General features: G+C 38.7%; 4 protein-coding genes across 5 annotated transcripts in view; 2 read left to right on the forward strand and 2 right to left on the reverse strand.

Moving 5' to 3' along the window:
- On the forward strand, positions 1-9,750 carry tbc1d10c (TBC1 domain family, member 10C). The gene is made up of 10 exons (XM_030145875.1): positions 1-93; positions 296-436; positions 1,859-1,964; positions 2,075-2,182; positions 3,254-3,360; positions 3,493-3,607; positions 3,876-3,941; positions 4,894-5,083; positions 5,332-5,489; positions 7,079-9,750. Exons 2-10 carry the CDS (start codon positions 300-302, stop codon positions 9,629-9,631), a joined length of 3,540 nt encoding a protein of 1,179 aa, XP_030001735.1. The 5' UTR covers positions 1-93; positions 296-299; the 3' UTR covers positions 9,632-9,750.
- On the reverse strand, positions 9,748-16,569 carry rad9a (RAD9 checkpoint clamp component A). Its single transcript, XM_030145879.1, has 12 exons — positions 16,311-16,569; positions 15,927-15,997; positions 15,730-15,803; positions 15,576-15,624; positions 14,701-14,815; positions 14,443-14,542; positions 14,150-14,256; positions 13,295-13,401; positions 12,991-13,055; positions 12,803-12,901; positions 11,739-11,982; positions 9,748-10,240 (listed from the first exon to the last, which is right to left on the reverse strand). The coding sequence occupies exons 1-12, from the start codon at positions 16,342-16,344 to the stop codon at positions 10,124-10,126; spliced, it is 1,182 nt and encodes a 393-aa protein (XP_030001739.1). The 5' UTR covers positions 16,345-16,569; the 3' UTR covers positions 9,748-10,123.
- On the forward strand, positions 15,878-26,740 carry LOC115427350 (uncharacterized). Of its 2 annotated transcripts, XM_030145877.1 has the most exons (8): positions 15,878-16,004; positions 18,331-19,735; positions 19,831-19,982; positions 21,390-21,822; positions 21,941-22,058; positions 22,834-23,039; positions 24,131-24,417; positions 24,535-26,740. In XM_030145877.1, exons 2-7 carry the CDS (start codon positions 18,860-18,862, stop codon positions 24,383-24,385), a joined length of 2,040 nt encoding a protein of 679 aa, XP_030001737.1. In that variant the 5' UTR covers positions 15,878-16,004; positions 18,331-18,859; the 3' UTR covers positions 24,386-24,417; positions 24,535-26,740. The 2 variants fall into 2 exon arrangements, with proteins under 2 accessions (XP_030001737.1, XP_030001736.1); XM_030145876.1 differs by lacking the exon at positions 24,535-26,740 and having other exon boundaries at positions 24,131-24,479.
- The window catches only part of p2rx3a (purinergic receptor P2X, ligand-gated ion channel, 3a), an 11,283-nt gene continuing 10,830 nt past the window's right edge, over positions 26,557-27,009 (reverse strand). The window contains exon 12 of the mRNA XM_030145880.1: positions 26,557-26,971. Within this exon, the coding sequence (XP_030001740.1) occupies positions 26,843-26,971 (129 nt within the window). The 3' untranslated portion in view covers positions 26,557-26,842. The remainder of the gene's footprint in view (positions 26,972-27,009) is intronic.

Below are 27,009 nucleotides of genomic sequence, written 5' to 3' on the forward strand. Positions count from 1 at the left end.
AGAGGAAGTTTGTCTTCCTCCTCTCATCACTGGGAGGATCTCACACTTCACCTCCTCAGTAACGGAGAGCTCAAACAGACGGACATGTAAAAGGTATTCATGTTTTCACTCATATTTGTAGAGATTTAACTGTTTTCTCAACTCATGTCCCATTTGTGTTGTGATGTTTTTAGTTTGCAGACAGGAAGTTGACTTGTGTTTCCTCCCTGATTTCATATTTATAACGATAGAGTCACAGTCGTCTCCTTAATGACAATAGCCGTTTTACATTTCTTTCCCTCCTCTTCTCTGTCAGTAAGATGTTGAATCCATCGAGCCCAGCCCAGAAGACACTCAGTGAGGAGGACAGCTCTGGATCTGATGTGGGGTCAGAGGTTGGATTAGAACATGAGACAGATCGGTTTGGCTTCATTCTGACCAATGGATCTACAGCTAGGTGAGTAATGTCATTACTGTTACTACACTATCACCTCACTTAAACTGGATGAACTGCTTTGATGTCATAGTTATGTTAAAATGTGAACAGAAACAAAAGTAAATGCGTGTGGAAGGTTTTGGATTCTATCCAGCTGTGTCTATCAAGAGGCTCAAGAAAGCAAAGGGCTCTGTAATAATTTCTATCAAATTCAGATCAAGAAAAATATCCAGGATCTATAGAGTAAAAGTCTTCTCCTAGAAACACAAAGACTAACGCAAACTAAATATTTAAAGGGGATACATACCATACAATTCAGTAAAAATAAATCAATAAATAAATCAATAAATAAATAAAATTTTATACATATATATATACACACACACACACACACACACACATACATATATATATATATATATATATATATATATATATATGTTTTCACATAAAGCATGGGCAGGTGAAAAATGAATGTTCTTGCAGATTAGAGGCCAGTTGAAACAAAATGAATTTTGAGGGTAAGACAAGTCATTTATGGCATAAGACGATAGACAATAACAATTAAAGACAATTAGATTAATAAAAACACAAATCTAGGACGTGAATAGAAATAAATGGTTTAGCTTGTTGGTTAAACTATAGTTAAAGTTACACCTGAAGAAAAATTCCATTGATGTACAACTAATTAGTGCAGGAGAACTGAAAGTTTTGACTTCACTGCAAGCTTAAACAAAGAGAAAAGTTTTCTGAAAATGTGAGCTGTTCAGTATTTACCGTTTTACAGTAGTGTGCAGTGTGTGGTAGCTCAAAGTTGTGTGAAACAAACAGGACAGAGACCATAAATACAAATCTGTGTCAACCTATTATATGTTCCAGATACAGTTGTATGTGTCTGTATCTCAGTCGTCAGTCATAACCCAAGAGAACATTTGAGAATGTGCTTTGAGAAGTGAAATTCAAAAACAAGTCAAGATTAAAATACAAGCTGCAGTGAAACAGCTTTAGTAGTAAATCATCTATTGGTTGTGGTTTGACCATAGATGATGACTTTTATGAAACACAAAAGTGCAAAAAAAAAATATTTGCACTGGTTTGGATTGAACATTAAAAGACGTGAATTCAAAGAAACAAAGGCAGCTACATAAACTGTTACCTACTGTCCTGACACTTTCCCCACTGATAACATCCTGACTTGTTGCCATGGAGACGTCATACCGCTACCGTGTGGTTTTCCTGTTTCCTGTCTTGTCTTCAGAGCGCCGTTTTTCTGTAATGACAACACACAAAAGTGCATGCAGCAACACCACACACAGCCTTAATGGCCTCCAGTTAGATAACTATATTCCAATCACAGTTGGAGACACATGAAAGGCTCTTACATACTGTGAGCAGCTTCGTCTAGAGGTGAAATGACAGAACTAATGTTTTTGTGCTGTTTAGTGTCAGGAGTGCAGGTCCGCCTCCTGAGCTGGTGAGACAGAGGGAGGCCAAGTGGATCCACATCATTGGACAATGGGATCGAATCTTACTGAAGAAGACCAGTAAGGTGTGTCCTTTATTCATCAAATCATGAATGACCATCTATCAGCTTTCATTTATATAGTAAACAGTGTAATAGAGGATAATAATATGTTTCTGTTACCATTGTCTGCTCAGGTTAAGATGCAATGTCAGAAAGGCATCCCCGCATCCCTGAGAGCCAAGTGCTGGCCACTGCTGTGTGGAGCCACTGACAGGATGAAACAAAACAAAGATCTCTACAAGGTTGAAAAATATGTGTACAGTCACTGCTGAATGAAAAACTAAAATCACTGCATGGTAAAACATAATCAGATCAGGTAGAACCATCAGTACATCATATGAGCTGTTTTATGAAGTGATACATAATGAATCTACACAGGGTTCCCACGGGGTCTTAAAAAGTCTTGAATTTACAAATCTGCATTTAATAACTTAAAAAAGTGTTTAAAAGGTATTAAATTCGGTATGTTAGGTCTTAAGTTATGTTGGCATAAACTTGTTCACTGTATTGTGTTTAAATGTGTCTGTTAAATGTCCAAACTGCAAAGAAAGTATCATTAATCTACACAGTTCCACCCATTACAACCTGACAATTTATATCGAAATTAGGAACCAATTATCGCTAACTTTGCAGCTCCTAGTGAGAAATGACGCGGAACAGTGGGAATCAAGGTGTTGGGGTGAATAAACACATTTTCCTAAATTTTGGGAGTCACAAATTTTTGCCAGTATGGCCATGAAATGGGCATTAAATCCTGTTCTAAGTAGTCTTAAAAACGTCTTAAAAAGTCTTAAATTTAACTTGTATAAACCTGTAGGAACCCTGCTACAGTTTTTACATTGTGTACTTTTCTCTTAAAGACCCAGATCATGATCTGAGGATAAAATGGCTGTTTTACAAAAATGTTCAATAACTTTTGAACCACTAATTAACCCTAATGCTTAAAGAAGTCAAGTAAAGCGGAGTTTCTCAGCTTTTCAGCGATACTATAGAAGTCTTATTTGGATGGCTGTAACTTGCTTAGGAAAGATTAGACAATAATTGGGTTGGAAGTCTAAAACAACTGTATGTTCTATTTAAAAAAAAAAAACAGAACAAAAAAACCCCCTTCCTATAGGTTACATAAAAAAAAAAACCATCACATTTGAACAGTATTTTTCCTCATAAATTCATTCATTCTCAGATAAAGCAAATAAAATGACTCAGATGATGCTTGATGATTGAAATACTTTAGGAAAACTAAATAAACTAGTACAGATCAAAATGCTGTTGTGGGTCTATAAGGGTTTAAGGGTCTTTTCTCTGTTTGCCAGTCTCTGGACTCACAGCCTGCTCTGCAAAGCTGGGTGGACGTGATCGAGAGAGACCTGGACCGACAGTTCCCTTTCCACGAGATGTTTCTTTCTAAGGACGGGCATGGGTAGGCAGCATTTCTTCTGTTTATTTCTACTGACTACACTTTCTATAGCATTCCACAATTCTTTGTTTATCTGATGGATTGAGACTTCAAATCTAAAAGTAATTCTGAATGTTAAACCTTGTGGTCTTACAGGCAGCGGGGTTTGTTCCGGGTGTTGAAAGCCTACACACAGTTCCAACCAGAGGAGGGTTACTGCCAGGCACAGGGGCCGGTGGCTGCAGTGCTGCTCATGAACATGCCTGCAGAGGTAATGACCACAAATACAGCTTATGTTCTGTTCAGTAAAGAACCTGCCAAGTTAGTGCAAGGAATTTAAAGTCCAAATGAAGCTTTATTGAATAGTGAAAGAGAATTTATGGACTTATTTCATTATCTTGCTCATGAATAAGAAAAGGTATTATTTATGTGCATAAATGAGGCTCACTGAACATATACTGTAAATACTATTACTATTATGGTATGAGGTGTTGCTGTGATGCCTTTTGTGCCTTCTCACCTCATATGACTTTTGTCAGGAGGCCTTCTGGTGTCTGGTGCAGATCAGTGAGCAGTACCTACCTGGATATTACAGCCCTCTGCTGGTGAGGACCTGCACACTCTCAAATATCTACACACACACACACACACACACACACACACACACACACACACACACACACACACACACACACACACACACACACACACACAAACAAACACACACAAAATATACCTGTCATACTAGTAGCCAATATTTTTACCCCTCAAACACCTAAACATCCTCTGGCAACCAGAAGCATCTACTGATATAAAATGTTTAATAACTTCTGAACCACTAATAGCATCGATACAGTTAAATAATTAAGTAAAAAGCAGTTCTGCAACTTTTCACTTGAAGCGGATTTGACCCATGTGAATGTTCAGAGGTTATGTAGTGTTAAAGCTGTCACCTTCTGCAACATTGATTCCCCAATAAAACACAGTCTCAACAGTCACTTTTTCTTGAATTTTCATTTTTTTGACATAATAACCTTTAAATCTATTCTGACCTTTTATGAACATCTTCCTCATCATTAAATTAAATATGGAAAAATACCTGATTTTCATGTTAATATTATAAGAAATGGGGATAAATTGTTTGGTAAATGTAGTTTAAATGTAGAGAAAAATCATTTACATGTTGCCACAAATATATTTCCAGGTATTCAGTGGTTATTACCTCCGCCAAGGAGGTTACGTTTTTGCCAGGGTTTGTTTGTCTGTTTGTTTGTCTGTCCGTTAGTGTGCAACATAACTGAAAAAGTTATGGACAGATTTTGATGAAATTTTCAGGGTTTGTTGGAAATGGGATAAGGAAGAAATGATTAAATTTTGGTGGTGATCGGGGGTGGGGGGGCCCACGGGGGGGGCCACTGATCAGCCTTGGCAGAGGTCTGCGCTCTCCGAGTGCTTCTAGTTAGCAATAATTTAACCCTAATTAAAGCAGTAGTAAACTGCTCATGTAAAGTACATGCACAGTGTAAATGTCTAAGCATGTGGTGACATCTTGTGTAGGAGGGGGTCCTGTTTGATGCAGCCATGCTGACCTGGGTGTTGAAAAGGACGTGTCCATCTGCACACAAACACCTGCAGCACTTCGGTGTAGAGCCCCTCATGTTTGCAACAGACTGGCTCATGTGTCTGTTCACACGCCACCTGCCCTTCAACACCCTGCTGCGAGTCTGGGACCTATTTTTCTGCTACGGTATACACCAAAGATATAGTGAAGTTTAAAATTAAGACATTTATTTGCTAAACTCCACATGACAGACACCGTTGTTATGGCAAAAGTTCCTAAAAAGTTTGTTTTATAATATCATGTTTGTTGTTTTTCTACTGTAATACTATGCACAATTTTGCCAAAATATGACATGTTTACTACAGATGATGGTTCTTGATTGTTCTTGTGTTATTTGTACTTCCTCTTTCCCATTGTTCCCTTTCATGGTGCAGGGGTGCGGGTGCTGCTCCAGGTGGCGGTAGTGTTGGTACGTCGGGTGCTGGGCCGGGCTGAGCAGAGGAAGCAGTGTCAGGGTCAGATGGAGACTCTGGAGAGGCTCAGGAGCATCAGGGATGAGGTCCAGGAGGAGGACGATGCCTTCATAGCAGAGGTTAGAATGAAACAGCGGGTCACTGATGAAGATGACAACCACTGTACTAGTACTGTACAAAGACGTCCTTACATTTCATTAAAGCTGCAGTGCTTTATAAGTTTTTAGTGTAATGGCATAAGGTATATTGTAATTCAAGTGGTTTGAGAGGAGACAAGACTTCTGCATCTACTCCTTGTGTTTTCAGACTGTAGAAAATATACCCTGTGACGCCCAGATGTTTGGTAATAGGAGGTGTTTTCACATAGGTAGAGAGGTTAAATACATGATTGACAGTGACTGCATAGTTCTACTCCATGTCTTGACATGGAAGCCTGGAAAAGATACTTCCCTTTTCCATAATGGTGTGAAATGATGTCAGGTCATCTATATTTATATTTAGTCTCATTGATTTGGACCAAGAGCACAGAGCTGCATGAAGAAGGTGTGTATTTTCAGTTCTGGCAAATATCCCCCATTATTTTGGCAACTCGTAAGCACCAAGTCTGGTATTGGAGCCACATTCCACCAGCTTAAAAAAGCCAATTTAGGATGCGCAATTTTAAAAGTTCTGTGATTCTTGCTCCAGATGTTTGTTTTCTTTTTTTTACACAAATGAAGTTTCTAATGAATAAATAACCTTCTTTGACTTTGAACTGAAGTCATCATTTTGACAAAAAAACAAAACAAAAAACTGTGTGTCACTCAGTTGTGTGTTAATTTATGTGAGATGGTTGGGCATATCCACAAAATTTATTGGCAATGGCTACTGCCACAGTACTGTGGTACGAAATATCCATATGTCTACTGCCACAGAGCCAATCAAATGATCCGAATTCTGCACTCTGAGCATTGTCCAAATGGCTGATTTATATTAATCAAAAACCTGTGCAAATTCCTAATATAAGGCAAAACAATTTCATGTTGTTTGCCTGCATGCTGAAACTTAAAGTGTGAATAGGTGCACAAACCAGTTTCCGGTAACTGGTGCCCTAGCCTTTTCCTGTAACCGGATAGGCACATGGCATGGGTGATGCTCATTGCCACAGTACTGTGGCAGCAGGGTGACAGGTTACCAGTGTATACATGATATAAGAAGGGCGCTGAATGGCTCTGTGGTAATAGACAAATGAGAAAGTAGTCCCACAGTACCGTGGCAATAGCCACTTCGAAGTTTATGACACATAATTTAAGGTAGGTTGTGTGTCAGAAATGGATGTAAGCAGACAAAACCCTTTCATCCACTGTGGGCCTTGTCCTGCCGATTTAAGAAATATTCCAGACTAATTTCTGTTAAAATACTGTAAAGATGCTGCTTTATACATGTTCTATGTATTTTATTGTGTAGTGCAACATTAACTGTACTCAGCAGTTCTGTACAATACTGAGTTACTACTTGAGTGTTTACTTTATACTTCTACTCCTTTACATTTCAGAGGTAAACACTTAACTTTCTTTTTTTTTTTTTTAAATGAATGCAGTCCAACACATTTAGAGCTTGTTACACATTTATCCTGATGTTCATGAACATACATTGACCTTATTGTATAAATAAATAAAGAATTCTAAACATTGCAGGAAAACTTTAACAGATCTTGTCGATTTTCTAGGTGTGCTCTGTGCCATTGTCAACCAGAGATTTGCAGAGGCAGACAGAAAAGGAGCTAGAGAAGTGGCGGAAAGACAAGCCCTCCTCCACCTTTGACCCCAGAGGTCGTTGCCAAGGATACCAGATGGCGTGGACGAAGGCTCGACAGACCAAGGAAGAATGGGAGAGGAAAGAAAGAGAGAAAGGGAACCTTTCTGTTCCATTGGCTCGCTCGGCCTCCACTCTGTCGCTGTCCCCGTCACTGCTTCATAAGAGGTGGAGGAAAGGTGGAAAGGCCAACGCTGGCGAATGGGAAGGTGGCAGCAAAGTCGTCAGGCATCTTTCAATGCGGGCAAAAGAGGACTGGCAGAGCTGGACTGATTTAAATTTCAGAAAAGTGCAGGGCGTTAAGGAGGAAGACGATGTAGTCTTTGAAGAACAAAAAAAACAGAGCAAGCCAGAACTAAAACAAACTGAGCAAAAAGAATGTATAGAAGGAAGTAAAAGCCAAAGCATCACAACACAGAAAACAGAAACAATAGTTGATTTAAAGAGAGAAGTGGAAGCAAGAGAGCCTGAACAGCAGGAAGGGCAACCTACAGGGGAAGACAACCTGCAACCAGTAGGTGTAGAAAATTCACCTGTAGAGACAGACACAACCCATTCACCAGCTGAAGAACAGTCATGTAACAAACAGGAAGAGGAGCTGGACTCTGACAGCCAATCACAAATACCAAAAGAGCTGAGTCAGAAAACTGAGGAGCAGGAAACTGAGGTTTGCGACATAAAGGAAGAAACAGAAACACATGAAAGTGAATGCACAGGTGTTGTAGAAGAAAATCAGACTGAAATAACCACAAATGCAGAGACAGAGATGCAAGTAAGTGTAGAGACCAGTGAGGAACCAATAGAACAGATGGATAAAAAACCAGAGGAGAGAACAGAAACTGAAAATGTACAAAAACAGGTCGACACAGTCGTTGATGTAACAACAGAAACTGAGCCACAAGTAATAACTGAAGCAAGTCCAGACTCAGAGAGTGATGCTGAAGCTCTGGCTGATAAAAACACAGATGACACAGCTGACGCTGTCACACATCAAGAAGGCACAGAGACTGAGAATTCATTTGAGGTGAAATACCAAAGTACTGAGTCATTAACAGAACTACAAGTGAAAGAGGAGCCCCACACCCAAACAGGCACAGAGACTGATGTACTGGCACAGATACAAGTAGAAAATGCAGCCACGCTGGATGAATCTGAGACTGAAATAGATTTGCAGCAACACAGTGTAATTCCACTTGAAGACATGACAGCAGAAGCAGAAACAATAGAGACTTCAGATGATTGCATTCAACAAGAAGAAAGTGCTGATGTAGCTGAGAATGACACAGAAGTAATAGGTACAGATAAAACAGTGACAGAATCAAATGATACATCTGAGCCTCCGCAGCCAAAAGAGGACATTTGTTTGACGGTACATTCGATGGCAGAGGTTGAGAATGATGTAAGTATCTGTGATCAAAATGAAACAGAGGAAGCACCTGTAGAAAGTCAGATCGCTAATGCTACTGTTGCTCCTCCACACAATAAGGAGACATCAACAAAACCAGCAACGCCGATTCTCACCTCAGAGCCTGATGGGAAAATAGCACAAATAGGTACCTGTGATGAGTCTGTATCCGAAACAACAAAAGTCCAAGAGGATTTAGAGGAACAAAGGAAAGGAGACATTCAAGAAGAGGATGATGACTATATTTCTACTCTTAACACTCCACAACTAGTGGAGAATTTGCACACTGACAATAACCCACAGGTACAAAATAAAGAGGAGTCTGACCTGGTGAAAGAAGAGATTCAAAACTGTGGGCGCCGCAGCAGCCGGTCGTCTGGTGATTTCTGTTTGCGTAAATCAGCCAGTTCCCGAGAATCTAGATTGGCACGGAAACTTTCTGAAGATCTCTTTACCACACCACAGAAAACTAACCAACCTGTATTAAATCCTCCAGATAAGGTTAAGCTTGCAGAGTTGAAAGGCAATCCAGGAGATGTAAATGCAACGCAAAGTCCTTCTAGTGTCATCAGGTCTACAGAGTCTTTAAGTAAGAGTGAACATGATGACCCTCCATCACTATTAGCAGAAATAAATGAGGAAAAGCAGCCACAAACCCCACCTAAACGTTTTGGTCTGTTTCGCAGACTGAGAGGAGATCAGCCCAAAAAGACTAAGACAAAAGCAACACCCAAAATGCAGGTCCCCAAAATCTTAATTCAGGACTTCAGTGACGAGGTGGGGATAGGAAAACCCGCCGAGGTTGAAGAGGAGGAGAAACTGAGCTCCAAAGAGAGGAGGAGGAGGAGGAGGGAGAGAGAAAGACAGGAGAAAGAAGAGGAGAGGCTGAGAAAGAAGAAAGAGAAGGAGTTGGAAAAGGAGAAAGAAAGAGACAGGAGGAAACCGCAGACAAGGGGCAAAAGTTTTCAGGTGCAAACGGAAAAAGGCAGGACTCAACTTGCTGCCAACACTGGCTCACAGACACTTAGATATTCTGCTTCTTTTGCTGAATCTTACTTCTGACCTGAGGAATGGGATCTGTAGCAGTTGTAGTTCTAGAGACAATCGACAATCCCCCTCTAGTAAATCTTTCTTCTTCTTGAAGTTGCTGACATGTAAATAAATAATAAATGTTGACATCATTTGACAAATATTGGTTTTATTTGGAGGAATTTTGGGTTTTTTTTGCATGTTGATCACTAACCAAACCGTAAATCTAAACAATGAGCAACAAGAAACATAAGTGCTTCATGTGTAGTCTCCCATAATTTCACACTTTCATCTCCATCATTAGCATTATAGTCAAATAAAAAGCTGTAACACACTAACTTCCCTCTAGATCTCCTCTCATTCTGTACTGGAGATCACCTCCGTCCACGTAAAATAAATTACAGCGCTCGAAAAGGCCAAAGAAGGTGTCCATTTCCTGTAATCCTTGTACTCCATGATGTGAAAATAGTGCATGCACACGGGTGTGCACTCACTGTCATCAGTTCAACTCTGTCCTTTCATTCATCAGTTTGTTTGAGACTCATCTTCGCTGTCACTGGCCAACACTTCCTGAGTGGGCACGGGCTGAGTGGACATCTGAGATGATGGGGGAAGCACTGATCCGAAGAACAGGGAACGAAACTGCAAAAGGACAAAAATGTCTTAAGAACACGTTTGAAGTGTAACATTTTTCACCACCCTGTTCCTTGTGCACTAATCTATTTTAGGGCTGCACTAATGAAGATTTTTACAGACTATTAATCTGCCACGTTTTGACTAAGGATCATTATCTACTCTGATCTGATGTCAAGTTCAGACCAAAGTTTTGCAGGAGATTAAACCATTTTTGAGCCTTACTCACAAAGGAAGAGCATTTACCCCGCACGCCTGTGTTCTATGTGTTATATTTGTGCAGGATAAGACATAATTCTCTGCTTCTGATTTCAACAGCAGGTTCACCACTTACAGATAACTGCTGAAAAATACTGCTGCTGTTAAATGTCATCCATCTCAACATGTTTTGAGATGTTGTTTTTCTGAAGGATATAAGTTTGCCCTTTCAGCGAATATCCTCGTTATATCATAAGTGCCTCCTGCAAGGCCTTCTGAATTAGAGGTAGACTGATATAACAGCTGGCTGATATATCGGGCCAATACATTAATTTTTTTCAGTATCTGCCATCAGCCTTAATTTTTTTTTTTAAAGCCGATATTTGATCAGTAGTAAAAATGTTATAAGATATTCGATAAGGCACCTGTGTGGGTAGCACTTGAAGTTCAATAAATGTTAAAAAAGTACTATTTTTACGTGCATTAATAATTTAATTTATATTGCTGCATAAAAAGCTTAATTATCTGAGTGTTTCAATTGTATTTTATGGTCAATGTGCTTTAAAAAAGAAAAAATCGGCTGTAGATATCAGCCATCAGCTGACCAAATTTTTTAAAAATTGGCATTGGCCAAAGAAAAACTCATATCGGTCAACCTCTATTTTGAATTCCCCAACTTTCATTTATCATCACCAGCACAGCCTCCATAGTTCTCGACCAGGAAATAGACAAAGGACCCCAAAGGAAACAAAAATGTCGATAATTTCACTAAATCACAGAAATTCACAGACTAGTATTCTCATACCAGATTCTAGAGACAGATTCATACAGGATTAAGATCGCAAAGAACCTTCGCAATTATTTCAAAGTACCAGAGGTTAGTTCTGTGTGAATAAGGCTTGTTGCAGCGGTGTGATGAAGTCCATCTCAGCTCAATTCAAGCCAGTCTGTTTTTTCTCAGTATATTTATGGGCCGCAGTTCCCCTGCTTGATAGTTCATATTTTCTCTGCTAATCCGAAGTGGAGTTCTGCGATGTCACCAAACAATGTAATCTTGATTTATTTTATACACTGGCAAGAAGTCAGCTCATCTCGTCATGATTTTGTGTTCTGAACCAGCCTTTTAACAACCACCATGGGAAAAAAATCCTCTTAAAAAGTTGAGCCACAACAGACATAAACTGTCAGTATAATATACTTTTTGAGGGTGTATTTATTTTGTTTATCTTAACAGAACTGTTTTATGAATAATTTCAACTATGTCTTTCTGAAAGCCCCTTCCCTCCATCAAAAGAAAAACAAGTGGCACCTTTTTATTAGGCGGTCTGATTTTGTCATCATCTTCATTTTCCTCCTCTTCCTCTTCACTGTGTCGCCTTGTCCTGTGATTGGCTGCATCAGGCTGTTTTGAACATGTGGAATTAGCTAATGGGGGTGTGGGCGGATCTGTAGCTGATGGACCTGGTGCAATACTGGTATCCATGGCAATGAGGTAGGAGTCCATGTCGTCATTCATGAAGTCATCAAGAGGGGGTGGCGGCGGTGAACATGCTCTAAAATGTGGAAATGATGAATGAGCAGGAATTATTGTCTCACTGTCAGGCTTTTACATCATTTTCTAACATCTTTTAACTCCCTCATACATTTTTAAAACAAAAATTACACGTGAAAAATAAATTAAGATTGAAAACCAGTACCACTTAAGCTAACACATCACTGGCAGTGTTCAGCATCTGTCATATCATAAGGAATTTAATAATTTAGGATAAAGATAAAGATGACAATTTGAAAGAGACAGACAAGACATCACAGCACAATTAAAACACTAATCCAGGCCCAAGTTTTTTTTTACATTTTCTATGATGCATTCAACACAGTTGGGAATTATGTTTGCAAAATGAGACGTGACAACCTACTGTGTCTCTTGAAAAACATTTTTTTCTTTTGCACTAGCACCTGAATGCAGTATGGTTGCATTTCTTCCTACAAAAATGTAGCCTAATCCAGGCAGGCATGTTATCAATATGCAAAAAAAAAAAAAAAAGCACAAGAATGTCACAAGTATTTTTAGACATTTGTATCAACCAGATCTGTTGAAGTGAAGTTAAAAAGTTATGTGAAAGACATCATATGTATCTTTGTAAAGTTGTTCTACATGTTTTCAAAGTGCTTGGTATTTGTCTGGATTGGAACATGCATTTGGGAATGCTCCATATTATACACAAACCACTAAGCAGATTATAAATATTCTCATTTGCGGATCATGCAATACAGATTTTTCTACAATTTCTCCCCATCCTTACATCACAACTTAATTTTACTTAATTTTTTGCATTTGAATTCTTTCCGTGTTCAGTTTTGATTGGTTGTTACCGTTTTGTGTTGTGTTTTTGGAGGCTGGGATCATCAGAAAGCGTAGCCAGCACAAAATTCCCCTCCAGGACATTGTCTGTTACTGAAAGGATAATTGGACTGACACAGAAAGACACACCAAATGCATGAGTCAGTACATGGTAGTGAAGAAAGTCAACACCAGACGTGAAGGAGAGCTCTGCGCTCACCTGCCCGGCTCATCAAAGTACATAGAAATAGGGAGACCAGTGGACTCTGCAAACACCAACAAACCCTGAAAAGATGATGACAATTATTGTGTAGCTCAAATCCCTGCTGAATAACTTAATTCAAGAGGGAAAAAACAAATCAGCAAGTATACTTTTAGCTACATCACCTTGCCCACACAGGGGATTTTAACCTCTCTTCTCAATTACCACTATTTCTTCATCCAATTACTACTATTTCTTCAGCCTGATGAATTTACTCATTATTGTGCACTATCATCAAGTTACATCTTTCGCTTTGTCTCACCCTCAGTTCCTTTAGACAAAAAGTGATGCTGTTGTGAGCTTGGACAGCAAAATGATCGAACTCATCTGACGCCAGACACAGCTCCGTCAGCATGGCTCTGGACGACTCTGAGGGGGAAAAAGTCATCAAGATGCAAAGAAGGAAAAAGAGGATTTAATTGACAGAGAATGGAAAGACAAAAGTTAATAAATAAAGAATGAACGTAAAAACAGTGCAGTGTCTTTGTAAACCTGATGGTCGGACAGACTGAAAAATCATGACATAATTTTGACAGCAAGGCAGGGTGTGAAGGTGTTTTCCCAACTGCTTTCAAGTTTTATCCTTTCCTAATGCTTATCTGTGCGGGCGGGGATTGTTTGACAGCTCATTGTAGAATAAGATGTTACAACACAAAAGTATAGTAAATTGCATCCAAGAGGAGGAACAAAACCCACGCAGGGAAAAAAAAAAAAAACAATTTCCCAGGGATCATTTAATGGGAAAACCTGATTTTTGAACACTAATTCTTAAGCTGGATGCAGAAAGTTTTTATTACTTCTAAATATACATCGGTGCATCCTGAGTTTGCTAGTTTTACACATACATGTTATGAGTGACAACAGCACCTTGCTTGACTTATCAAGTAATTGCCAGGTAATAAAGCTCATTTAACAGAGTAAATACGGCCAAGGGCATTTGTTATTCTACTTTGCCACCACTTGAGGTCACCAATGAGTCAGCTGCACTAGACTTGTTTTCCCAGATACTCATGGAAGTTTTGAATGGTTTTATTTGCAAAGTTTATATTATTGGATATTATTAAATAAACATAAACAATTTCTAATAAATACTGATGCGGAGAGCTGAGTGAACCACCTGCTTCTTCTTCCACATGGTTCCTGAACCACATCCGTTCATCACTCACTGACACAGTCACTTCTTCAAGAGACACAGGGAAATGTATGACGGTGTCCGACAACAATCTAAGACAGAGGGAATCACAAATTAATGCTAAAGAGAAAAAAACTGTATATCTGTGTGTGCGTGTTGAGCTGGCAGTGGGTTTTTTGAAGGCCCATTTCTGATTATATAAAATACATACAAAATGTCATAATAATAGGCTAACACTTAATTTACCGGTCTAAAGTTTAAAATACAGACTGACAGACCTGGGCTGAGCTCTGAACACATTGGCACAGCTGTCCTTATCAAACACTGCTTGTAAGCTTTCACTGTCCTGGAAAGACAGGTTATGTGTCTTCAACAGGCCTGAAGAGGAAAGAAATAGAAATACAGACTAGTTACATATACACATAAAACACAATGAAGTGAATGCATGACAAGCTACCATGTGATAAATAGTAAATGTGCTATTTAAATGAGAAGTGATGCTGTCAGCGGAAGTGGAGGAAATGAAACACTGATACCATGTTTGCAGTGCAGTGTGAAGGTGAGGCGGCTCTTCTGCTGATCCAGCTTGATGTGACACTTTTCCACCGTCTTCTCTAAAGTTGCAAGAGACCTGAACACTGCTTGAACACTCTGACACACAACATTAAAATAAACATAGAGAGAAGGAAAACAATGACATGAGAGGGCTACAATTATGTTTGTGTGCTATGACTATATTTATACAACTAGCCTATGCATTTTGAGTGATATTTTAGTGACCCTTGTCTCTAAACTGCCAGTTTCTATTTGTATTGAATTGTTTTTGCATATGACATTACAACTGCTGGGTTGAAAATTACTGTAGTGTTCATCTGTTGAAAACACGGAAGCACAGAGGCTTTGCAAAAACTGCACCCAGATAACCACAAAACCATGTCACAGGATGGCAACACGACAGGAAAAGAGCATTTGAAGAAGGGACCTCTGATGTTCATTCATTAATAAAGACTTATTTTGAATTTTTGTGATACGTATGTGTGAATAATGTGATGCAACAAAACTATAAAAAATCAACAGTACGTGTCAAATGTAGGTTTATCTGACAGAGCCCAATTAAAAACATCTTGTCAGTGTTTTCTATGGGTGCCTACTTTTTAAAAACATTTTTGAGATAATTTGAACCAAATTTAAAACTGAGTTTTGGGCACATAGTTTTTTTTTTCTTATTCAAGTATTAAAGCACTAAACATGACATGATTAAGTTATACATGTTCCTTTGCAGAGAAAGGTTTTATGTAAGAATATGATGGATAATATTAAGTTGAGTATGAGGTAGACACCCTGTTCTCAATAAGACTTAAGTATAAACCATGATCAGATCAGTGATCATTGTCTCTTTTGCTGAGCACACCTTTATAGCCATCTTGCAGCGGAAGGAGTGTCCTGTGGGAATGGTGTACCTGAAGAAATAGGAGATAAAGTAGGTTTAAGTTTTTTAGAAACTGCACATATATGTACTTCTGAGTGACTCTCTTGCTCATTCTACATATAGTTTGTTCAAACACCTGCTGAAGAAGAGAGGAGAGAACAGGAAGCACGCATAGGCCGACCGAGAGGAGTTCACAGACCGCAGGGCCAGCTAAAAAAGAAAGAGTGAGAGAGAAAAAAATACACATATCACTTGTATGCATTGACGCATCAACAGGAAGCAGCGACACATCAAGTATGTCAGGAGGAAGTGTTGGTGCATCTAACAGCTCACCCCGTCCGCCTCAGGCTCCACATACAGCTCATCACCGACCCGGGACAGGGACTGGATGGCTTTGGCCAAAACTGGACGGTACACACACACACACACACACACACACACACACACACACACACACACACACACACACACACAAGAAAATACCATAACTGTTAGAGCTTATTGGTGCTACACACTTTTGTTGTACCATAAGACTGGCAAGGTTTTATTGACAGGAAGTGATTTGAAGAACACACAAAGATAGAAAAGTTGCCAAACCACAAAATAAATAACTCGAACACATCAAACAGGATGCTAGGAGGAAGTGTCTGTTAAAGTCATGTAAAAAAATTACCCCCCAAAAAATAATTGTTTCGTGATTTTTTTTTTTTTTTTTACCTTTCACGTTTCCTCCCGTCACGACACAGTCCATGTCTGAGAACTAGCTACTTTTGCGACAAATTAGCGGCTAGAAATTAGCCGATATTAGCAGATAACCAACACCACGAAACAGATGAGTTTTAACAGTCTGCACATGAATTTTTAAGCCCTTTTATGTGGTGGTCACTACTCGTAAAGCTGCTGCTGTTTTTGATAAGTTTTACTTTTGATAATCTTTCGTCTCTATCAAGCGCCTTGTTTACGCCGCCATAACGCTCTTCCGCCATGTGGACCAATCAGAGAAGCGGATACTTGAAAGGGGCGTGGTTTTCACTTCAGGCATGTGCAGCGGGATTTTAAAGTAACAATGTCGAATATTTTTATTTAATAGAATTCTGTGAAGTAATTTTCTTTCGTCAAATGAGTTAAAATATTATTATTGAGAATATGCACCATTGGCAATGTTACATTAGAATTAGTTTATTTACAGTTTTATGATCCGAGTATTTGTGGCACACTAATGAAAAAACTTATCATCTGTGAGCAGTAGTGCTTTTTATTTAATTCTTTTTTTTTAACAGTAGTGATGTGCGTTTATCACCATTGTGAATTACAACATGACCTGTCGTGTATATCAACATGAATCCTGAGCACACACAGAGGTGAGGCAGGCAGTGGGTCCCAGTCCTTCACATGCATAGACTTTACTGGACACCAATAGTATGAATATTAGGAGTTAATACCGAATAGCTTTATCAGTATCACCTACACAAAGGAGGTTATACAGTGCAGTCTGCTTTGTCCCACTTTCACCAGACATAGGAACATAATATGCCAAAAAAAACAGTCACAGTCAGTGACTACACAAGGCGACAGAATTTGCATCTCTTTTGCTTCAGCTTTCAGTTCATAGGGTGAGTCTGTCTAGCCCTAGTAGACTAAATACGATGAACAGAAAGGGAAAAAAAAAACATGTAAAGTTTTTGCTGTTGTGTTCATTCACCTCACAATTATGCTTTTACATTAATACATTCTATCTCAAACTGTACCAACAGAAAATTGTATTATTCTGTAATTATTTGTAAATTTGTGGTGAACACTGCTTCATACTCACCAAAATATGAATGCTGGACTTGATGTTGACCAACCAAACACTCTTAGTGCTGACAGAGTGTACATACCACCATAGATACAGTATAATATTACTCTATGGGAATCACTGTAGTCACTATGGGGGCATGGCCACAGCTTCCATCTGTCAGCTAACTGGTAACAGGTGACATCACACAGATAAATACTCTAATCTCTTGTCTGTATAGGTTCTCATTTGCCCAGGTCATCATTCTTTTTGGTAGTTCTTCTTGGTACAATTGGACTGGTTTAGGTCCTTTGAAAATGTTTCATCTCTCATCCAAGAAACTTCTTCAGTTCTAATAACTGGTGGGGGAAGTCCAGTTTCCCCCACGAGTTATTAGAACTGTAGAAGTCTCTATCTATCTATCTATCTATCTATCTATCTATCTATCTATCTATCTATCTATCTATCTATCTATCTATCTATCTATCTATCTATCTATCTATCTATCTATCTATCTATCTATCTATCTATCTATCTATCTATCTATCTATCTATCTATCTATCTATCTATCTATCTTTTTTTTTTTTTACAAACTGGCATTTAGTACTTTCAGACACCAGGGGAAACCTGTTTAGTTAAGCAAAAATTTGATGCATTGTAAGCATAAATAGTTAACATAGTTAATATAAAATTGCCCACTCCAAAGATTATTTTTTTTATTCTGCAGACACATAAATAGAAGCTGCTCCCTAAACGCCCTATAATTACCACTGAAGGGTCATGGTGGAAAGAAAGAGGGTGTGTACACACATGTACATGTGAACGAGCCAGGGAGAGAAATGGGAAGGAAGGCAGGGTAACAGAAAGATGGGCACGAGGCAGAGAGTAGGAGAGTCTCTGTCAACACACAATTATCTCACCTCACTGGTCTTTCTCGTTGTTCTGCTTCTGGGTGTAAGGTCTGAGGAACGCTGCTGCACTCAATCTCCTCCCATCCCTGGTGATATAAATGACTGCTACTGAAGACTGAGACTAAAACAGCCGTATTGTACAGAAACCACAGACGTTTGAGGACATAAAGACTTTGGAAGGATGTGGAACAACTAGGATCAGGAGTCGCTCAGTGTTTGGCACAGCTCTGAGCTAAAAGAACACAATGAGAAACAGTCTGCTGCTGAAACGTGTCTGAAGATCAGAGTGGAGAAAAGTCCTGTTTAAGCTGAAGGAGATAGACTCATCTTGATATTTGAGGTGAGAAACTCTGAAGGTGAACATGAAAAAGAGGAAAACAAACATCCCAGGAAATCTTTTACCACGAGAAGTTGGACAAAAGGTTGATGTGATTCATACACAGTTTGTTTGTGCTGTTTAAAACCACACCACTCCAGTTAAGTCCAGTAGCTGCTGTTTTTTAAATGCACTTATTGCTGGCATGTTTTTTTTTTTTTTGTGACGTCTGGATTTGATACACAGCAGTTCTGTTCCTAGATGTCTCAGTCACATAATCCCACCACAGACACTCAAGCCTTGCTGCAGTCAATGCTGCAGAGACTGAAGCTCCAGCCAGCAAGAGAAAGCCAGTCATGCCTGCACGCATCTGTACCCATCGCCTCTGCTTCTGTGTGGGGACAAGATGGTCAGAGAGGAGCTTCACACTTTCAGAGAGTAAACAACAGTCCTGTGAACGGGTTTGAATCAAAGGAGGAGATAAAATGGGGATTTGCTGCTAATGGTGCCCCCTCAAAAGACTTTGTGGACAGTAATCTTGGTCTCAAAGGTAGGGAGATACAGCAACCAAGTCCTTCCTGTGAAGACAGCAGTCTCACTTCCTCCTCCTCCCAAAAAGACAACATTGACAGTAACAGGGGTGAGAACAAGGCAGTACATGGGATCACCACATCAGAAACTGGGCAGCTCTTTCCTGAAACATCACATAAGGATGCAGATGTCACTTCCTTTGAGAGGACTGGGAGTTATGGAAATTCTGCAACAGAAAATCACATACCTAGTGATAAAGACGCAACAGTGGTACAGAGTCAGGATCAACTTCAAGGCTTCATACCAAGAGTTTATGCTTGGTCCTTGAAGACCACAGAAACTACCGCAGGAACTCAAGAAACTCAAGTGTCAGGTGTGGGAAATGGAGGTTTTGGAGCTTTAGCACAAAGTAAAGATGCACAAATCATCTCCAGTGGCCACAAAACAACAAATGGTAGCTCTAGAAGAAAACTGAGACCATCTGAGAATAAAACCAGGAGGTGGACTCAGAAAATCAAGGAGAAGTGGAGGGACAGACCAGGGAGTTTTGGTAAAAAAGAAAAAGAAGAGGGGGCCAAAGTGGACCAGAGTGAGCATGGAGCTGAAGTGAGTAATGTGATATATTAAAGTTACTCTATATGCATGAAAACTGGAAAAAAAATCAAAACGCCTTTATGCTAAAATCGCTTTTGTATTCACAGAATTCACCACAGAACCAGCCACTGGCAACAGGAAATCTGATCCATTTGCTAAATGAGGAGGGGGAAAGGAGCTTGACTTCACCCAACAGCAGCAATCACAGGGAAACCCCTGTCACACAGTCTGTGGATAGCATTAGTGAGGAGAACAGCAGGTAATAAATCATCAACCTTTAACCTACCTGTACACGTACAAGTTAGAAGGATAGTGAGACAGGCTAATGTTCCCACAGCCAGGATTTGTTGATTTATCAGTAAGACCTCACTACTAAGATATGACAGGCATTTCTGAATTGTGTCCAATCATAGCTATGAAATTAGTTTGGCTCGTATTTGTTCCCTCTGTTGTGTCTCTCAGTTGTTCCAAACACACCCTTGTCACTGTCAGCATCTGCCTCAGTAACATTTTAATATTGTGATACATCTCTTCAGATTTTAATTACAACCTCCAGAAGGAAGCAATATAAAAAAGAGACTCTTCTCACAAATGTTTAATGATGTGTTGTATTACATTTTCTCTTCATTTGTTCAATTAGTGGTATTACTTTATTTTGATGAGAAAATTGAATTTCTAATTTGACCTTTTTTATTATGTCTCATTTTCTGAAACTTGTCCTCAGAACCCAATATGGATCTCGGATCTCTTTCTATGTGTTTGTGTAAAATATATAACAATGCACAATATGTGTGTCATAACCTGAAGAAACATTATAAGAACAGATTTTTAACACATAGATCTGATCATTTTTGCTTACTGCAAGAATTTATCTGCAGTATTTGCAAAACTCTTTTTGCAGATTTACATAAATTTGCACACAAAATATACAAATCATCTCACAACCACAGATCATCCTTGTATGGAGTTTGAGTGGACCTTTTACTGTTGCAGATTTACACACATCCACAAATGCATCCTGCTTTTAAGTTACTAGCTAATTAAAATTATTTGTAAATGTTAAAAGCTCCTCCACAACCTTCTTGACAACTAATAAGTTTGGAAAATGAATGGATGAATGAATGAATGTTAAAAACTACTGGTGGTGTCTTGTCAGCTATTTCTGATATTCTCTCCTCAACTTGCACTTTTTAGGGAGCAAATTGAATATTCAATATTGTTTTGAGAGTGCAACATCAGTAAAAACATAGGTATAATACAAAGTCACTTTAGGTGCTGAGGACACACAAAATATGTGTTTTAGGTCTTGAGATGAAAAAGCTTGGAGGCCCCTCACTGTATTCGATTACATTTTAGGATAATCAAAATTTTGCTTGTGCTTTGTTGCTAATTGGTGGTATTGAATAAAATATGGTACGGAATGGTCTTACCATTCACAAACATCAGCCAGTATGATAGATTGGAGGAATTTCGCCCCTTTCCTCTTGGTAGAATTCATGCAGGTTATTCAGGTTTTTCAGAAATTTTGAATCCTACTTTGTCCTCTTGTCAGCATATGCCATTGATTCATTGTCTAGTTCAGGTAAAGGTTCATTCATTTGTGGATTTGTAGTTTAATGTGGTTTCATTATTTCAGTTTCAGTTTAATCTGTCTGTCTATTTGCAGACCTGCCAATGACTTTGACTTTGGCCTGGGCACCTTCAGTCTACTGGATGAGATTGTCAGGGGTCAAGAGTGGGCTAAGTTTCTAAACCCCACTCTACCAGCCCCTACAGCCCATCAGAGGCAACCAGATGACACACTGGACCAACTCAAAATTCCACAAAATCCTTATGACAGCGGTAAATCGTCTCTGATTTCAAACCAAAATGTAGGTGGGAGCAACACATGGAGCCTCAGGCTGTCGTCTCAAAGCTCATCACCAGACTTCAGCATGGCTCAAGTATCACCTGATGCTTCTGTGCCTGTCAACATGGACATTACAGACGGAAAACAAGTGCAGGAGGTTCACAGACAGGCCGATCAGTCAGAGCCGATGGAGCACATCCAGTCTGAACAAAGTGGACTGGGACAGCAACTTAGACCTCCTGCTGCAGAGGTAAGATCTCACACAAACAACCAGTAAATGACTATCTTGTCTAAAATCTTGAAATACTTTTTGATTGCTATTTTCATTTTCCCTTCTGAGGTAATGCTCCTTTTATCTGTTTTTTTAGCCAGTGAATATTGTGGATAACTCACTGCTCAAGGGCAGACTTTACATCAACAGGAAGAGGCAGCATCAGCCAGAGGAGAGGAGACCAACTGAGATGACAACCGATGGAAAAGACACAGGTAGAGGCAAGAACAACTGAAAACTATTAGAGGCTTTTAGAGCAGGGATGTCAAACATACAGCCCGTGGCCCAAAACTGGCCCCAATCCAGCCCATAGGATGAATTTGTGAAATGTAAAAATTACGTTGAAGACATTAACAGTCCACTGTGTCAAAATAATTTTAGTTCAGGGGCCACATACAGCCCAAGTCAATCTCAACTGGGCCAGACCCACTGCTCCAGAGCTTATTATACTATCATAATAACCTATGATTAATGAAAAGTCCAAATTTCTCTCTTTGGTTTTCAGTGCAAATACTTAAACTGACATGAAAATGTTTACATTTACAAACTATCCCTACACAAAAAATATGAATAACCTAAACAACCATGAACACCCTGAGATTTATTAAGAAAAATAAGTCCATTTTTAACAGAATTCTGCCTGTTACTATATATTTTGTGTCTGTAGATTCACTGTGATCTGTAAGTTCTGATGCACATGTGTAAATGATTAGCTAAGGCATAACACTGTTTAAATTCCACTTTTTAAAAGAAAGTTCTAGTTGTTGTTATTCACATTTTTTAAAGGATAGTTTGTAGATGTAAACAATTTCATATTGTAATTTTACTGTTTTCACTGCTATTATTTTACTGGTCCAGCCCAACTTCAGATCATATTGGATTGTATGTTACCCCCGAACTAAAATGAGTTTGACACCCGTATTGTAGAGGAAAGATGAGTTTGACATTTGTAACAAGCACAGTTCTTTCTTGTCTCTTGTTTTATAAAAGGGTCCATATTTTCACCAAGCAGCTGTGAGATGGACGAGACAGGGGGGTCACAACGTCATAACATCACGTCTTTATTCATCCAGAACTCCTCACCTTCTCCCTTGTCTCCATCCACTTCCTCTCCTTGTTCATCAATACCACGAGGTGTACTCAAGTACTCTGTATCCCAGGAGTCAGAGTCCTCAATGGAAACACTGACAAAAAGGGTAAAAGATTGTGTATAACAGTGCCTCTTTGTGCTTTCCAGTTAAATTTACAATTATTAGTGTGGGGTGCATGGGCATTTTATCTCCCTATTTAGAAAGTGGTGACTATTTTTTTTTATACACAGTGGTTGCTAAAAGAAAGTGAATTCCTGTTCTGCATAATAACTGGATTAAAATGGTCAGTTTTTGAAATATTCCACCCTATTTTACAGAAGCATGTCCACAGGTACCACACACGTATGCAAAAGTTTTAAGACATTTTAGTGACACTTTTTAACCTAATTTAAGTTTTTAACAAATCAGCTTTGTCTTATTAACACTCAAAGACCTAAACAAGCACCAGTGAAAAAAATGTCTAATAACTTCTATATCATTCATCCTATCAATACATGTAAATAATTTAGGCAAAATACACTTTCTTAGCTTGTCATCATCATTAGATATGACCCATGTGGACATTCAGAGGCTCCATAATGTACATGGAAAACTATCATCTTCTGTAACATAGATTCACCAATAAAAACCCATATAGTTTAACAAATGACAGTGGGTCTAAGCTCATTTTTAGGTTCAGAAAATGATGTATTAGCTGGGAAAAAGTCCATTTAACATAAGTTTTCTCTATTTTGGTATAATAATCTATGAATAGACTGTGAGTGTTTACACATATTTACATTATTAGTAAACTAAGTATAGGAAAATACCCATGCAGGGGAAAATATTATAACACATGGTGCCAAATTACATAGAAAAGGTTAAATATAGAGAAAAATTAATTTGTAAATAAGCAATACAGGTAAAAATAAGTAGTTTTAGGCATGACTTTGATTGTTAAAGTAAATAAGTCTATGTTTTTCCAACAAGGAAATGTGAATATAAAGTAAAAATAGAGGAGAATAGTCATTCCTGATGTGCCCTTAAGCAAGGCATCTAAGTTCCCATATATTAAGACTATTTGAAGGTCTAATATTTATCAAGTTGAATTTAAGACATTTTAAGGACCAGCAGATTGCATATACAGGTCTCTGATTTCATTTATCGTGGTATTTAATTTAATTCTTATCCTACTTCTTGTCTTCTTTATGGATCAGAGGCGAGTTGAGGACGCCCGCCATGTTCATTTTTCAGAGGAGGTGGTTACCATAGTGCCTCCAGAGCTAGATCTGGATACTTCATATTCTGAGGAGGATTCAGTGGCAGAGGATGACTCGGTGATAGAGGATGATTATGAGGTGGATCAGGCAGAGGCGGTGGCGTTGCAGGAGGTGATACCAGCCCGAAGACCGGCTCTACCTGCCTGGATACGAGCTCTGAAGAGGAAGAACACAGGAAGGAAGCACAGATAGTGACTGTTCAACTGCAAAAAGTGTATTTTCAGGTCATTTAAGCCACACATTTAATCACCACAACTTGCCTTTCTTGAAATAAATGGAGAAATCTGAAAAAAAAAATAAAAATATATATGTATATATATATATCTGTGCTTTAACTTTAGGCAAAGGCTCCGCCTCTGGACCTTTCTTCATTGATGATACAAAATAAGACAAAGGAGGAAACAGGCATGAATATAAGCAGAAGAGATTCTGGAGTTGGAAAAGAGGATCTGAGCATTCCTCACACACAGTATGTTTGGGCTCTAAAAGTCAATAAGCATCATACTGTGAATATCATACACCGTGTTTTGAAGGTGAGGGTGTTTTTTATGACAACAGGGCTGCAGCTGTGGACAAACATGCTGAAAAAGTTGTGCTAAAGCCCTGAATCTGCCTACAGTGTTCTTTTGACAGTGAAAATATATAACCCTCATTAACCATATGGACATTAACCTCCAAAATGACATTCATCGCCTGCTATAAAGTTGAGTTGTACATGTTTTTATTTCAAGTTTGTGCTGTTTCTGCAGGATGTGTGTTACTTGTGTCCATAAAGCTTTTTCTTGGTCATTGGTGAAACATCAAATTAAACCTACAAATTATTGTGGTTACAACAGTAATTTCTTTGCCAAATGCTATGAAGAAATGAAGCCAAAATCAAAAAAAAAAAAAAGTGTGCTTAAAGACTTCATTGAACACACTGGTCTATGAGTGAAATGTCACCAGAATAAAAGTAGTGAAACCTTACAAAGTTTGAGTCACTAAGAAGGAAAGATTAAGTCAGAAATACTGGTTGGCTGTAGTTTCCAACATACAGTCTTGAGTCAAAATGTGAAATTGTGAGAATTAATAAGAGGATAGGTTTTACTCAAATGGAACGTTTGTCTCAGAGGTACCAGATCTACTTAAAGACACTGTCTGCACATTACAATACATTCACTTTACAGGTTCTTTGTAGTGGGAGATTTATAAGTCTATTTTATAAATCTACATAAACCAATATGTGTAATAACACTTTATGGAATGCATAGAAAACATCAGCTAACCAGCACTTTTGTAATTTGTTTTCCAATTTGTTTTATTGAAGTGTGTAATATTTAGCCCATTTAATCTCTGAGGCAGATAAAAAAAAAAAAAAAAAGTAAACCAGTGACATTACTGACATCCAGTGTCTGATAATGTAACAACAAAACATAACCTACTACATTAAACCTAATGAAACTACTGCTGGCCTTACCATTTTTGAACAGTTTTATAATATGGTTTTATAATAGAATGTATTCTTAAAAATTCAACAAGAAGCCAGACAGTGCACAGGTGCTTTTTCTCATAGTTTTATTTTGTCCATAGAGATGCTGCAGCTTCATAGAAGAACCAAAAGCAGCGAAAAGAGTACTTTATGCTGTTGTGTATCATATTCTATCATTTCCGTTACATGCATTGTATTAATCTCCCTGATGAAATTAGAACATCAAACTGCTGTCAGTTTTTCTGTGGCTTCAATTCACAGCTATATTCTCCTGTAAATCACTGTCAGAGCCATTAAGAGGCTCTTTAGCAGAAGTATTAGTGCCCTGGTCAAAGTGGTGGGGGTTTGGGGAGGGAGACATCGATGTACATGATGTGATGAAGAGACGTAGAGAGCCGGACAGACAGAAAATGACATACAGTAAATGTCTGAGATGAAGCTGTTGGAGTTCAGACAATCGTAATGTAGTTTGGGAAAGATCTCATTAGTCCATTAGTCTGTGCAGAAACGGCTCCTACTGAGCTTCATCGCCCAGAAGTGGACTAATAATGGCCCATTTGTAAACCTCAAACCATACACACATTTATCCCACTGCTCCTGCCTCCATAAAACACACATACGTCATAATAGTTACTGACCATATGTCCTTCAGAGGTTCCTATGTGCTTTTATTCATGCAGGAAAGTATGTGTGTGCAAACATAAGCACAAAGAGAAATATAATGTGGTTTATTCTGCTAAAGGGAAATGAGAGACGATGATTTGAGCTTTAATGACTAGGCTGAAAAATAGGAGGTTATACAGCTTATGTTGCAGGGTGGATATAAAAAGAAAATAAAGTCATTTATAGCTGTTTTTATTACAATATGCTTCCCTCTGTGCATAATACCTATTTAAAAGGTGACTATACATTGACTCAGATCTTAAATCTTTCTCTTTTTGCATTTTATTATCCAGGAGAGTCTGGTGTATCAGATATTATTTTGGAACACAAAGCTTTATTTTCTTCTCCCCGTGTGGCAGCCTCTTGGTTCATCATTTTCCAGTTCCATAAAACTAAAGGATTCAAAAACCCAGAAAAGCCAGGGTGAATTTCTTTCAAGGTGATAAGACAGGGGGCTGGGATCAAATGAAAAAGGAAGGTGAATGTTCATATGTTGTTATTGTTGTCGTTTCTGTCGGTCAAACTGGTTGATCAGAGTTATCGAGGGAAAGTGCTCCCGAGTCGTAGGAGCTCTTCATTCCTCCCTTGAGTGACAGCTGGCTGTCTGGGCTCTGAGTGATGGATGCTTCAATCTGAGCCTCTGAAACCTGACAGACAGAGTTAACAATGAAACACTGAAGATCAG

This window comes from Sphaeramia orbicularis, chromosome 10 (genome assembly GCF_902148855.1).
Source record: "Sphaeramia orbicularis chromosome 10, fSphaOr1.1, whole genome shotgun sequence".
Lineage (NCBI taxonomy): Eukaryota > Metazoa > Chordata > Actinopteri > Kurtiformes > Apogonidae > Sphaeramia > Sphaeramia orbicularis.

Bases quoted from the DNA above. Each gene is read 5' to 3' on its own strand.
- LOC115427350 (XM_030145877.1), top strand. From the start codon at position 18,860: ATGTCTCAGTCACATAATCCCACCACAGACACTCAAGCCTTGCTGCAG. The intron at 19,983-21,389 runs GTAATAAATCAT...GTCTATTTGCAG, and splicing joins ATTAGTGAGGAGAACAGCAG to ACCTGCCAATGACTTTGACT. The intron at 22,059-22,833 runs GTAGAGGCAAGA...GTTTTATAAAAG, and splicing joins AACCGATGGAAAAGACACAG to GGTCCATATTTTCACCAAGC.
- tbc1d10c (XM_030145875.1), top strand. From the start codon at position 300: ATGTTGAATCCATCGAGCCCAGCCCAGAAGACACTCAGTGAGGAGGAC. The intron at 3,361-3,492 runs GTAGGCAGCATT...GTGGTCTTACAG, and splicing joins CTTTCTAAGGACGGGCATGG to GCAGCGGGGTTTGTTCCGGG. The intron at 3,608-3,875 runs GTAATGACCACA...GACTTTTGTCAG, and splicing joins TCATGAACATGCCTGCAGAG to GAGGCCTTCTGGTGTCTGGT.
- rad9a (XM_030145879.1), bottom strand. From the start codon at position 16,344: ATGGACTGTGTCGTGACGGGAGGAAACGTGAAAG. The intron at 15,998-16,310 runs GTAAAAAAAAAA...TGTACCGTCCAG, and splicing joins GACGGGAGGAAACGTGAAAG to TTTTGGCCAAAGCCATCCAG. The intron at 15,804-15,926 runs GTGAGCTGTTAG...TTTCTTTTTTAG, and splicing joins TGGAGCCTGAGGCGGACGGG to CTGGCCCTGCGGTCTGTGAA.